This window comes from Falco punctatus, assembly GCF_963210335.1.
Source record: "Falco punctatus genome assembly, chromosome: 9".
Lineage (NCBI taxonomy): Eukaryota > Metazoa > Chordata > Aves > Falconiformes > Falconidae > Falco > Falco punctatus.
In genome coordinates, this window is record NC_137589.1 from 27,046,848 (window position 1) to 27,061,346 (window position 14,499).

A 14,499-nucleotide genomic window follows, 5' to 3' on the forward strand; every position below is an offset into this window, starting at 1 on the left:
TACAGAGAACTTGGCTTGGTGACCATAACATCTTTACACAGTTCACATGCCCCTTCTCCACTTTCTTCAGTTCTTTCTCTTGATTTTCCTCCTGTGTATTTCCTCAGCCATACACTCAGCCTGTCATATTTTATGAATGATATTTATAACTTCTTCAGAGTTATTCTTAGTGTCAGAAAAAGCAAGAACCATCAAGTTATTGTTCTACAAAAATATTAAGTTGCATCCAAAATGTAGGCTTGCTTTAAGTGCAGTAACTTCTGTTTCACAAAATTTTGTTTCAAATGTAAACCCCTTAATGTCTTTTCAACCTTAGTACTCAGGGCAAAATACTAGATTCTAAACACAGGAATATCTTTTAAGGGATCTTATGGCAAACTGGCATTAATGAGCCTGGCTGGAGCTTGGGGAGATCCTGAATACTGCCCCAAATACCACAGTTGTAATTTACAAGATGATAAATTCTAAACCAGTTGACCTGATATCTACTTTAACAATGTAACTCTGCGTTTTTTTTTTCACACTTCAGTCACATCAAGTTTCTTTTTACAGATTCTGTGTTTTTCTTTCATATTTTGTTATAAATCATGTAGAGTTGATTCAGTCTGTTAAAACCAGCACTGGGGTTTGCTATTTTAGACTTTGGAAGACAAGTACAGTAAGGCAAATCGCATTTTGGTTTTTTTTTAATGCAACAAACCAAATGCAGCACTATTATTTATATTAAATCTATACTATTTAATATCGACTTCTTGCAGTTGAACTGGCAATGATTATGGACCGTTTATATGGAGGTGTCTGCTATGCTGGCATTGATACAGACCCAGAGTTGAAGTACCCAAAAGGTGCCGGCAGAGTTGCTTTCTCCAACCAGCAGAGCTATATTGCTGCTATCAGTGCTCGCTTTGTCCAGCTCCAACATAATGACATTGATAAACGGGTAAGTAAAACAGTAGGAACAGGAATGGTGGCTACTCACAAAACTATACAGACATGAAGAACCTCCTTATATTAATATTGTGTTGTAGAACACTTTAACCTTTGTTCTTCAGATTACATTTGTTAATTATTTAAAAGCTTATTTAAGCAGCTAAAGCAGAGTGGGAAAATGTATCTTAAACATCTTAAATAATGGTATAGCACTAAACCCAGAAAATACTTGGTTGTAAGCTTGTTTATTCTTGGTTTTGTTTTGAATTCTGAAGGTCAAACACTGTAGAATTTCCCAGCTTTGTTCTTCTCCTTTAGAAGAAGGCTTTTAGTTACTGGCTATTTATGTAGCTTCTGGCACTTTCGCTATTATTAGGCAACATTTTTTCTCAGCAATGTACGTCTAGACTTGAGGTTTCTAAAACACAGGCATAACATGATAGGTAATGCTGGCCTCAAATCTTGAAAATTATTTATCCAAAACCAAATGCCTATGGATGCTTGATAGGCAAAAGGCGTGGAAATTAGATGCTTTTGTTCAGTCCATATGAAATCCTGGTTTCTAGAGGGCTTTTCAAGTGCAGAGTGAAGTTAAGGTATTTACTGAAATCTGAGTTGAAGACATTAAAAGAAAGCATTACTTAATTTCCAGGATTTTTTTTTCCCTTTAGACCTTCTGTCTTCATATCTTGGTTATAATGTACAAATAACACCTATGGTTTTGAGGAGTCGACGTTTGGAATTCTTCAAAAGAACATACAGCATGCACTGCTGATACCTGTCAGGCTGAAGACATGTATTCTTAAGAAACAATTTATATTAAAGTAGAAACCAAGCCATCCCTATTGTAAAAATATGTATTGAGTGTGTCTGTTATGGGCACTATACATAAAAAAGCACACAGCTGCAAAGTCCAAGCTATTTTTACTTTCTCTTTAAAATCTGAACTGAACTTTTTGTCAGATTAGATGAGGTCATGGGAGTTATAAGTCCTCCAATTACTTTTCTTTGGTGATACTATACCTCATGACTTCAACTAAGACAAGGCTGTTACTAAATATTTCTTGTCCACTGAATTCTGAAAAATTTTACAGAGAGACTAAGAAGATTAATTTTGGAGTCTTAATCACAGAGTTGAACCCTTTGAGATTTATATATAAGCCATGCTTAAAAACTTGGGGTTTTTTTCTGAGCTATAGGATAGAGTCACAAATTATGCTAGCTGGTAGCTTTTTCTATTAATCAGCACTTTTCCCAGTTGGTAGATTGATAATTTAAGCTTACTTAATTATCTTTTATGTGTTTTTAAAATAGGTCTATCTGTGAGTTTGAAGAAGTATGAAGTCTCTTATTCAGTCCTTAAATGTTAAGTTTTTAAATCTAATAGACTGAAATCCCTGAACTGTACAGCATACAATCTTAAAATTATTTCCACTAAAACTGGAAAAGGAATAAGAGAAAGAATCTATTTCAGGCCTTCACAATTCATGCTTTGGAAATATGAGTAGGTGGGGATCTAGAGATATGCTGGCTGTTGGACCTACTTTCTTCCAATTTCATTTGAGACACTGCTATTTTATTCTACATGATGCTTTTAATTTTAGTGGTATGGCACATGATATGCAAACCAGCAGTTAATTCAGACTTGCTCCATGCAACGCTATTAGTACAGTGTAATTAAAAAAAAAATATTTAATTTAGAACTTCGCAGTTCTAGCTGTTCCATAGGCAAGAAATATAATTCAATATACAAGCTTTAATTCAAATGAATAACATTTGTTGAAATGTGATCAGGAGAAACTGAAGTAAAACTCAGCATAAAGCTTTTTTGTATAATACACTTCTTGTTTTTCAACTTAATATCTCATTCTGTGTTTCTCTAATACTGCATGTATGTAAGCATAGTTACTGGAGTCAAATTTTCCTTGCAATATACAAATTTTGCGAGACGAGCACTTGTGCAGTTACAGCAGAATTATTTATAATAAAAGTATGTATATTTCAATTTTTTCTCTCTTTTAGTGTAGCTGACTGTATGTAAGCCACTTTATAAATGGCATCATAGAACCGTAAGAATTACACATGCATAAACTAATGATTTCCCCAGAATGAATAAACACTCAATTTAAATGTGTGGGCCTGATTCGTAGGAACAGACACACAGGAGAGAACTCACACGGTGTCAACTTCTGTAATAGTATTATCGCAAGTGCCTAGTCATGCATCAAAATAGCGCTGTTTGGCACAAGTGCTTTAAAAACAAAAATAATTCCAGTCCCAAGATGTTTACAGCTGAGTGCAAGACAAAAGTCAGCAGCTCTCCAGCCTATTTGTGTTCGATGGCATGGCCATAGCTGGAACAACTAGGAAATCTTACTACGTTGCTAAAGCTACAAGTCTTTAGATAGTGATTTTTTGCCAGCGTAAGGCAGGCTATTGAATACAAGTGCATTTAATCTTAAGTTGAATCCTCTCTTCATTTATTCGTCTGGTCCTGCATTTTGCAATTCACAAAAAACAAATCAAGAAACAAAAAAACTCTCTGGAAAAAAAACCACCTTGGAAATTCACTGGACCTCTGAGGTTTAGAAATACAATTTTGTTCTTTATCATTTCTCTTCCTAAAAGCCGCTCTCTTGCACCCCTGTTACAACTGTATTTACATTCCTGGAGGTTTCTTAGACAGCAGCAAAATCCTTGGAGATGCTATTTTTACTGTACTTCCATCTTAGTACTTCCGCATACCTAACTTTTCCAAGAAATGTTGAAGAGTTATCGAAGCACACTCTTCTTTCTTGAGATTTTCTGACAAGTAAAGTGGTTGGTATGAAAATTTAACTACCAATGTCCTTGGGTGAATCCAGCATTAGTTGAAGATCTTCAGTAGAGTAAAAAAAATTAAAATATTGTCCCTTCTCTTCATACTTAACAAAACTATGTAATCTTCTTTCTTGTTCCTGGTGCAGGTGGAAGTGAAGCCATATGTGCTGGATGATCAGATGTGTGATGAATGCCAGGGCACTCGCTGTGGTGGAAAATTTGCTCCATTCTTTTGTGCCAATGTTACCTGTTTGCAGTATTACTGTGAATACTGCTGGGCGAGCATACACTCTCGTGCTGGTCGAGAGTTCCACAAACCACTGGTAAAGGAGGGAGGTGACCGGCCCCGCCACGTCCCGTTCCGCTGGAGCTGAACCCCAGGCCTCACCCAGCAACAAGTCCTGGAGTAGATTAAATCATGTGAAAAGAGAGTGCTGCCTCAGGGCTTAGTGTTCTGGAAATCTGTGCATTCGTCCTCGACTTTAATGAAGATATGGGTCTTTTTATTACTATTATTATTATTATTTACAGTCACATTACTGAACTCAGTGTCCAGTATAATACAAACCGGCAGAGTGTAACTGTACTGATTTTGCACTTTGATTCACACAAACATCTGCTTGGTACCTTAATTTCCTACACAAGACTTGTCACTAGTGACATTATGTAGACTGCCATTCTCATCAGCCTTCACTGGGTTGATGTGTATGTGATGAAGATTTTTTTATTATAATTATAATTATTTTTATTTTTAAACTGGAGCATGCACTTATTTTCAGAAATTTAGACTTGCCCCTAGCAGATGACTTACCAAAGGTAATATTCACAAGTAGGTGGCAGATGTAGCAAAAACTTAAACAGATATTCAGCAATCATTAGTTTGGGTCATTTAGAGTAGTAATAACCCTTAAAGAAAATAAGCCTTTAGTTGCTCTCCATTTTGACTTGTAAGGATGATACCTCATAAGCTGGATCAGACTTTTTTCTTTTGTTTTGCTGAGGGGTTTTGTTTGTTTGTTTGTTTTGGTTTTTTTTGTGGTTGTTGGGGTTTTTTTCAGTTTGTTTTTTTTTTTTTAGGTCTTTTAGTGTTATGTAAATGTATGCTGCAATAGCTTTTGCTGCTATTAAAATGGTATTACTAATACCATAATACTCTATTCAGGCTAGGGTATCAATTAAAAAATGAATATGTGATTAAAATAGTGATGGCTGCTGAAAGGAGATCAGTATAGCATACAGAAAAGCTTCCAAGGAAGGTCAATATTTTTTGACTGCATGTTTACTTAATCAGGTTGCTGCATGCAATAAATTTTATATGTCTAATATAAAACCTGCCCACAATGCACAAATCATGAATCTACGTAGGCTACAAAATACTCAGTAACAAAAAAAATTGATTACTGACTGGAGGAAGGCATGCCTCAGTAAATGTAATGCTTCTGAAATTAGGATCAGCCCATTACAGAATGACCTATATTACAACAAATATAAAAACTAGCTGTAGGATATTCTTAAAACAAATTTGTGGATGGTAGATGAAGTACTTTGCGGTGCTCTGTTATATATCGTGCAATTTATTTTATATAGTAAAGTGATTATGTCTAGTACTGTGATCAAACTTAACTGTTAAAGCCTCTGTATCCAACATTAACACATTTTTGGCAGTTCATAACAGGTACATAAACAGAAATGAGCTCTTAGTTACAATCTCTCTCCTAATGCTTGCATCATTTAGGTAGCTGCAGACCTTGTCCGGAAAACCAAAGAGCTCATGCTAGCGTACACACACACTACCGATTAGATAGTCTGTCAAACTAATAAACTAGGCACATTTAAGAAAGTTAGGAGAAAAAGTGGTGCTAAAGAAATGTCTGCATATAAAAGTAACATGAGATGTCTGCTCTGTGGATGTGGCGTTATCTCTCTAATCCCTGGAAGTATCCTGTGAAGCTTGAATACAATTAAGACCTGCTAACACAGTGGACATTTTTTTAGCATGAGCTATGGGGCTGCAGATAGCATATAAATATAAACACACTTGGTATACTAATGATTGTGAGAATATGTACACTATTTTTTTTTCTTTTTCCTCCTTTGATTTTGCAGTTCTGGGGACAATCTGACTGGATATGACACCGCATAGTAGATTTAAATGTTCTGGGTTTTGTTTGTCGTGATGTCCTTGTTTGTGTCTAATTTAGTAAGTTGTTTTTCCCAATGTTTAGTTGCGAGTATTGGCTTTGAAAGGATTTTTTTTTCTGTTTTTGGAAAAAAAAAAAAAAAGAAAAAATAGTTTTTTACTGGTTTAAAATGCTTATTATAATTATCCCTTTTGAAGTTACTTCTGGGCGTTTTTGTGATATTGCTTTTCCCAGCCCAGGTGTCTTTTCTGTTTTTTTTTTTCATCTGTATAAGACATTTTGTTATGCACTACTTTTTGTATCTAGACAGTTTTCAACAGTCGGCTGATGATTTTTTTTAAAGAAAAAGGCATGCTTTCTGACTGACATGATCTTTTGCAATACCTCAATTTTGAAATATAGGAAAGAAAATGATATTTTCTAAGTAAGTTTATTCAGAAAAATATATATTAATTTAATTCTGCAAGAAAAATGATTTAACAGATGGGTAACTTTATTTTTTTCATGCTTATTTGAGTTTTTTTGAAAATGAAGAAGTTAGAGCTTTATAACTGTAATATTAAAGATCATAGCTAACCTACAGAAATCTACCTAATTATGTGAAAGAAGTAAACCTTTTTGAAGAAATACCCCTCTTTCATGTAGAAAAATACCCCCAGAGAGAAAGAGAGAGAGAAAGAGAAGCTGGAAAATGTACAATATCGCATAATGATGGATTAAATCTAAAACAAAATCATCATAAAGAACAGGTGTAAACACAAACTCCATTTGGTGCTGAAAGTTGTGAATAGAAGGTGAAAAAATATTTTCCCTTAATTTGTATATTTATAATCAAGTGTGATTATGCACGACTGACCAGAATTGTGAGAGTTCTTCTGTTTGTATTTTTTTAAAGAGAACTTTTTTTAGTTTATTAAATTATGACATGCTCCCTTTTGTTTTGTAAATGAATGTGCCCCTGAGTTGTTAATATGTTATATTAAAAGAGGGTCCTTCAAAAAAAAAAAAGTTATTTTTTAAAATATGGAGTTCTGAACTGCAACTTGACTAAGAAGCCCCTGGGTACAACAGGTCCTATTGTGGCCTTTTCTGATGTGAGACTTGAACTAGTCGATTTTTTTGAAGGCTAACCTAACCTCGACTATTTGTTGTTATGTGCAATACTGTTTGTACTGTTTGTATAAAAAAAAAGAAAAATGAAAAGAAAAAAGGCATAAATCTTTATTGCAGATTTATTTTCATTGCAAACTTTAGACATTGTGATTCACTAAAATCATTTTTCTACTGTCAAATATGTACCTTTTCTTCATGCTGGTATTTTTTCAATAGTAATGTAGCCTTTGTACTGAGACAAATTTTCATTGTTATTTTTAGAAAGATTTTTTGCTAAGAAAAAAATTAAACATATTTACATATTTTTCATTTTTATTTCGTATTTTCTTTAAGGAGTGCTTTCTCAACCATTAATATAGTTGTTTCTGGGAGAGACTTTCATATCTGGTCAATGTCATTAATATTATTTTGTATTTTTACTTGGAATAAATTAATTTTATGATGCTAATTCTTTAAAAGTTTATTTTTTTCATTTTCAGTTATTTTTGAAGCTAAAATCTTTGTAATATTGTTACTAAAGTGTCTAGTTTTTTGAAATGCAAAGCTTTATGTATTAACTTGCTGATGTGGTTTACAATAGTGTGGCAATGATGAAAATGGTTGGTTATGTAAAGTGATTGGAAAATTGTAACAAAGAATTGGGCAATAAAATGACAGAATGAAGCAGAAAAAATGTGATACTTTGAAAAGCCTTTTCCTTTATCAAAATGATTTAGGGAGATAATAGGGATGTCACAGTACCAGTTCGCTGTCTAGATTTATACACCACCAGTGTTGATAAAATACTATTGCCGTTATAAGGAACTAAATCTATCGAAACAATGGGTTTTTGACCCTGCCCATTCAGCATAATGCTCCGTTACTTTTCTCATCATGAACTCGATAAGCTCTTTTCAGTAGTCTTAGATTGAACCTCCTAAAATATATATTCTTCATTCTATTTTGCCACCGTGTTATTTATTTAATCAAATTGACCCCTTCCTGCACAACTTCCTTCCTGCATATGTTTATCAGTGGCAGCATGGAGCAGACTTGTAGGTACCCACATCATTTTCTAATGAAGTTACCACACAGCGTTGGTAGCTGCCTAGTTAATGCAAAATAATGTACGTCCATTTCCTGGTAGCAATGCAGTAACCCATATTGCCACCACGTCTGAACATCTGTTCAGCTTCTTTGTCTTTCTCCGTTCTTCTCTGCCTCTCTTGTGTCTTTGTCCTTTTTTTCTTTTGTATTGGCAATACCAAGTGCCAGTATCAAACCACCTTTCACTTCGCCTCCATGTACATCACCTTTGTTTCCCTATGCAGCCAGAAGAAACCCCTTCCTGAAGCCAGTGACTCTGTTCTGGCACCTGAAACAATCCAGACTAAAACTGGTGTTGCGTAAACAGGGCATACAATGACTTTCTCTAGACAAAGCAATTACTTCAACAAGTTACCGATGACCTTTTAGACTAACTTACGCTGGAGTGTTAGAGTGGCTCATCTGTAACTTGCAGAAAGAAATGTGTCCAGAGTCTGTTGATTGTGTATCCTCTGTGTGTTCAGTTCTGTAAGTAATGTATAGACTAGATCAAATAGTGAAGTAAAATTTAGACTCAAATTAGGTACTACTGGTTGGAATGTATGCAAATTGCAAACAAAGGAGATTAAGGAATGAAGAGGGAATAAAAAAATTCCTGCTAAGTGGTACAAAGTTTATGCTTATATTTCTGCCTACATGCTTGTATTTTATAGCCTGCTAGCAAGGCATGGGCTAAAACAAATTGTATTGCAAATATGCAGTTAGCAAATAACTTTGCTGATTTCACTATCTGTTAGAGTAGTAAAAAAAAGAAAAAAAAAAAGAAAAAAAAAAGGCGCTTAACTGGGAAAAGCTCCCATGTTACTATTTCAGTATTGTGACATCTCTACTTGCAAGGTATGAGTGAAAGATTAGTCACAGATTTGTAGAAATGTCTCTTTTGTTTAATCTGGCTTGTATGTAGTTGCTTTTATGCTAGTTTGTATGATGTCAGCTAAACCCTTCTTCTTTTCCTTCCTTTCTTCCTTTTTTTTTTTTAAACCAGACAAACTTCTTAATCTCTGCTGCTATAGTGTTCTATCATACCACAGAGTATTTTATATTCATGTTAGTGACTACTCTATACCCCAAATGGGTAGCTGGTCAGAAATCACATTGGCCACATAATTCTGACACACTCAAATTTATGTAAGAAAAAGTTTAGGAGTAAGTAGAAAACCAGGGTGCTAATAAGAGATAATTTTGGCTCTTTTCTTTTTTTTTTTTCTTTTTCCTGGATGTAGTTCTGTTGGGGTATAAAGTATTAGATATTTGTAATTTTACTGTCAGAATAATGGACATAACTTTTAGAGTATTCACAGCTAAGATCTCTGTACTTGTTTTTCAACTAATTTTAAATGTACTGTATCTTTTATTACATGTTCTCTTAGATTGTTTTTGCTAGTAATTCTAACAAGGCTTCTTCCTTTTTGGCTTGGACTAATGCTTGTATGGAACTGCAGTACTGTGACTAAACATGGAGCTCAATGCTGCTATTGCTTACAATTGCTTAAACTTTGTAGTTTGGACTTTATTTTTTTCTGTAATAACTTATTAAATATAGTTGTATGAAGTACTGATATTTGTCATCCTTTGCACATACTAAGGAAATCTTGGGACATGCATTGTGGGAATGTAAACTAGGTACAAAACCCCCAAATCTTGTACTGGAAAACTCTCTATACTAGATACAGCTAAGCAAATACCTTACTCACATGCACACAAACTATCTTTTCTAGTTATTTTAAAATACGAGTATATAGTCCACTTAGGGTTTCTCTTTAAAATGGAAAAGCCACCCTTGAGAAGGTGTTTATTATGATAAGCTGAAGGCAAATATAAAAAACATGTACTATAGAAATGCAGTATCAAGTATCTTGAAAAAAGGAACTTGAATTATTTTCTCTGAATTGAAGAAAAATTGCTGGCTAACTTATATTGCACTTTTTTTATGAGCAGTTTAACACTAACTGCAGGCTAGAGATCTGACTGATGAATTAAAAAAGAAAAAAGCACTACAACGCTAGTTTCTAATGGTTTCTATTTCAAGAATAGGAGACAATTAAAGATCAGCAATATAGCTGTTTGGAACTACAGAATACTTCCTTGAAAAAATGTGAATACTCCTGTGTCGGGGCAAGTGAAGACCACAAGAACAGTGCATGTTCTGTGTCACTGCTTGCTTTCAGTGTCTACCTAAATGCAGCTCAACAACCCTGCTGGAACTATCAGCACTAGAAATTACATGCTGACTTCAGTGTATGTGTTCCACTTACACAGGAACTGCCTAGGATCACGCTAGAAATTAAACGCCCTTTGGGAACTACGCTGAGGTTATGTGTGCTGACCAAGTACTGCTCCCTTAGTGTGCAGTGCCCTGTGGTTTGTGTTACGCTGGTTTATCCCAACATGACCATGCGCAATAGCTCAAATACATGGAAGAAGAAACCCTGGATGCTAGAAAACAAAGAGAATGCTCAGGCATTGACTTGTTTCCCAACTGGTAGTGAATAAACTCTCAGGTCTTCCAGGAGAAATGGTTTTACAAGACTGATCTGTAATAGGAACTCTAGTAGTAAATAAATGTATGAGAACTTGTAGGCTTGTGGTTGCTTCAGAATTAAATTGAGAAGGGAGCTCTTAGAAACACCTTCCAATTAATGAATGTTAAACTACTTGTTGTAGCTTCTCACTGTACACTGGACAAAATCAGTCTGGGTTTACCCCCATCCTCTATTACAGGGAACAACTGTGGGAGGGAGCACAGCCTCTCTGGAACTTCGAATCCTCAATCCTTCCATTGCATTACTGATAAAGTAAACTGTGCCACTTGTAAGGTACTGATACTGACAAAGGTTGCACTAACTTAAACCAATGTGCTTAAGTAAAAAAGGCTTCATGGCCTCTTTTGCTTCTGGTTTGTATATGTTATTTTTGCTAGGCTTAAATTCAACTAAAATAGCTACCTCAGTGACTATTGAAACTTGTGCGTTAAACCTGTTTAGGCACACTTCTAAGCTTAACATTTTTGTACTCAAGGAACCTCATGTGACCCCCTCACACAGACCAGCAGAATAGCCACAGCTTAGCTCTTTAAAGTCATGATCTACTTTCCTCACATCTAGCAAAAACTAAACAGCGTGAGCACACGCGGAGAACTGCTGCATTCTCTCCTAGCCATCAACCAAGAACAGGTTTTAAAACAAGCAACACGTTTAACCTGTTTTCACAGAAAACAGTACTAGCTACTTGCAAAGCCCTTACACCACACAAATCTGTTATGAACACAGGATCAAGCTGCGTACACCAGATGCACACACAAACTACGCCTGTTCAAATGAATTTTCTCTCTCCCTGGCGGCAAGCAACATTTTGCAAAGTTTATCTTAGGATGACAAACTGTACCTGGAGCAATTTGAGAAGGAAACATGATAAAAGCCCAGAAATCTCCCCCTTTTCCTGTTTTGGAAGGAGAAATAAAATATCAGCAAGTATAAAGTCCTATGGCAGCCCCTTGGCAGCAGGACAGAGCTCACGCTGCCTCACTCAGCACAGCAGCTTGCCGGTGTGGCCATGTCAACCACCACTCGGCTAGCACGGTGGGGCCTTGGGCTCGAACCAGTAAAACTAGACATTCATCCATTTGCTACTTCTAGGTGCTTGAGTGGTATTTATTTGCTACTAACAACTTCCTAAAAAGCCCTCTGAGCTGCTGCCTAGCATTGTTGGGCCTGTGCTTTTGTGAACAGGAATATGTAAAACTGCTTGTGTCTTAATACTTCTGAATTGTTCAGCAACCCACGCTCTACTTAGATTCTCAGGGTACTTCCCTGTTTGATTTTTTCACCTGCAGGCCTAAACACAGAATACACTTGCAAACATATTTATCAGACCAAGTCTTACATAGAAGAGAACAGAAGTGTATTTCTCTTTCTCTATCCAACAGCCCGAGTGGTTAAAACACTGGGGTTTTTAAAAACTTTCATTATTTTCTTCTTCCAACATTCCTGCACTGTAGAGCAAGGACTAAGCCTTTTTGCTCATGGTTGTTGCAAATACTCATTTAGTGACATATACTTTGGTCTCTACCAAGTGAAGAAAAATGGTCTCCGCAACAGCATGAGCATCATCACTAAGGTAAATAATTAAAATGGTTGTCCATAAAATTACATGTAACAACACAATGCTCTCCAATACACCTTCTTGACTTGTCAGCTTCAACATGTACTACAGACCCATTGAAATAAAAGTTTGAAAGAGTGAGAGAGCTGGTAAAATTCATATGCAAGATGATTCTGCAAAACATTGCCAAAACTCATGGCAGAGATAAAAATCTCAGCTTTCCTCCAAGATCGTTGCCTTTCAAAGTTACAAAAAGGCCTCTAATCTCATTGTCAGACTACAGAGCACGGTCCGAGTCAGATAAAAAACTCACAAAGTTCTAAGAGATGAGCAAAATCTTGTTCATCATGTAACTGATCCCTCCAGCTGTGCCTTGTGCATACTGTGGTCAGAGCCCACATCACAGAAGCCCAGCATACACATGCGCCACAGGTTTCCTGCTATGCATTCTACCTCTGCTTTCCTTACTCCTGACTAGACTTGCATGCTATAGTTCAGGCTTTCCTCCAATTTCATAAATTGTCACCAGTTTATGAAAGGATGAAAAGCAATGGTAACATTTCTTTGTTTCATTTCCACAAGGTTTAACCTGTCACAGAGCACCAAAGTAACAGGGGAACGTTAGTGAGACGATGCTGCACATCGGGGAGGATTCTGTCTAAAGCACTCATTTGGGAGGGGTACAATTCAGGGTAGTTATAATTTACTCCAGAAGGCAACTAACTGGATTCTCACTTAAAAGACACTGTTAACACAACACACATTCTAGGTTGTGGGTTGTTTGTTTGCTTTCCCCCCGGTCACTACCCGTTGTATAATTTGTCAGAGCTCAGAACTGCAGTTTTGCTACTGAACGTGTACATTTCATCACTTCACCTGCTGCTTGCAATGACAAAAGGAAAATATCAACCATGAGTGAACACAAACAAAAACATTTCATCCCCACTTAAGAACTTGCTACATATGTTACAAAACATAAATACCTTTAGGCAACAAACAACCAAAAAGTTACATCTATATAACAAGCTCCTTATATGCTGAACACATTGATGGGAAATCACTTGCTAATCAAAATGCTATGCAGTATCACAGGCCAGAAGAACGCCACATAAAAGATAAGGGATAGAATATTGTTCCCGCTAATTTGAAGGCAGAATTCTGTCTTACAGACTTCAGTGGGATACTACTTCACCAGAAAATGTTTCAACTTTCACCTAGTTCTCACTGGCTCCAGCTTTAGACAAAACATTGTTAGTCTGGTTACTTTTTTACATTACAGTCTATCTAAACATATTCTAGCTTAGGAAATGACTAGTCATTATTTTCTAACCACTGATGAACTTACTTAATTGAACCTAATGACCTGCAAGTGCACACTAGCAAAGGTGAGGTGAGGTGAGGTGAGTCGAGGCGAGGAGGAATGGGGAAAGGTTAAGCAGTCCATTTTATCTCCATTTTAATTAATGTTTTATCTAGAAAAAATTCAGTCATTTTGGCAGAAATCAGCAGAAGCATTTGATACCCATTAAAACATAAACTCAGAAGGAGGGCAGAAACCAGAACCAAAAGCTCCTCCCTTCCCAGTGGGTGCCCAAACCTTTCAGTCAGTGATTCCTGTGCTCTCACCCTCTTAACCCAGGGAGTCTTGATTTGTTTAATGTAAAGTGGAACAACAGAGAGCAAAAGGCTTCCTCCAGCGTCAGGCAGTGTAACACAAGCTAACTCTACTGTCATGAGCATGAAAAGCACCTTGGGTATCTCTAGATCACATTTACTGTACAGGTGCCTAACTTAAGACATGGATTATGCTCTGGCCACCATGAATTAAACAAATAGACACAGTGATACTCAAATTCACACCATCTACATGACTTTGTGGATTTGGCTTTGTGACCTTGACCCTTTTTTCCCTCTTCTGAGTTGAAATTTTTTTATCTGCTGAAATGTTTACACTAGGTGCTTATGTTGTTCTATTCAAAGATGCTAAATATTGATGCTTGACCACAGCAGAAAATATATACTCCAACAAGCACTGAAAAAAGACAGACTTGCCACACAGAGGAAAATGAGAGTAAAGCCTCAAAGTTCTGAAAAACCTGCATCCTACCAGGTAAAATAGAAAACAAGTGATAATGCAACACACACAGAGCCCTAAAAAGGAAAAAAACCCACCCAAACCTGGAGCTAGAATGTTCTAGCACTTTTCTGTCAAGAGAGTTGGGAGGCAGAGAATTACCATTACCTTACAGCTACATAATGAAAGCACTACCCCCACAGCACATAGGATATAAATATAACAATCTGTAAT

The 14,499-nt window shown here is 36.2% G+C and overlaps 1 protein-coding gene across 7 annotated transcripts in view; it reads left to right on the top strand.

Annotated features, from left to right (window-relative positions):
* Nucleotides 1–9,645, top strand: part of CPEB3 (cytoplasmic polyadenylation element binding protein 3) — a 92,296-nt gene extending 82,651 nt beyond the window's left edge. For all 7 annotated transcript variants that reach the window (XM_080403611.1, XM_080403612.1, XM_080403608.1 and 4 more), the window contains 2 exons: nt 759–940; nt 3,897–9,645. In XM_080403611.1, the coding sequence (XP_080259737.1) occupies nt 759–940; nt 3,897–4,124 (410 nt within the window). In that variant the 3' untranslated portion in view covers nt 4,125–9,645. The remainder of the gene's footprint in view (nt 1–758; nt 941–3,896) is intronic.
* Nucleotides 9,646–14,499: the final 4,854 nt, after the last annotated feature.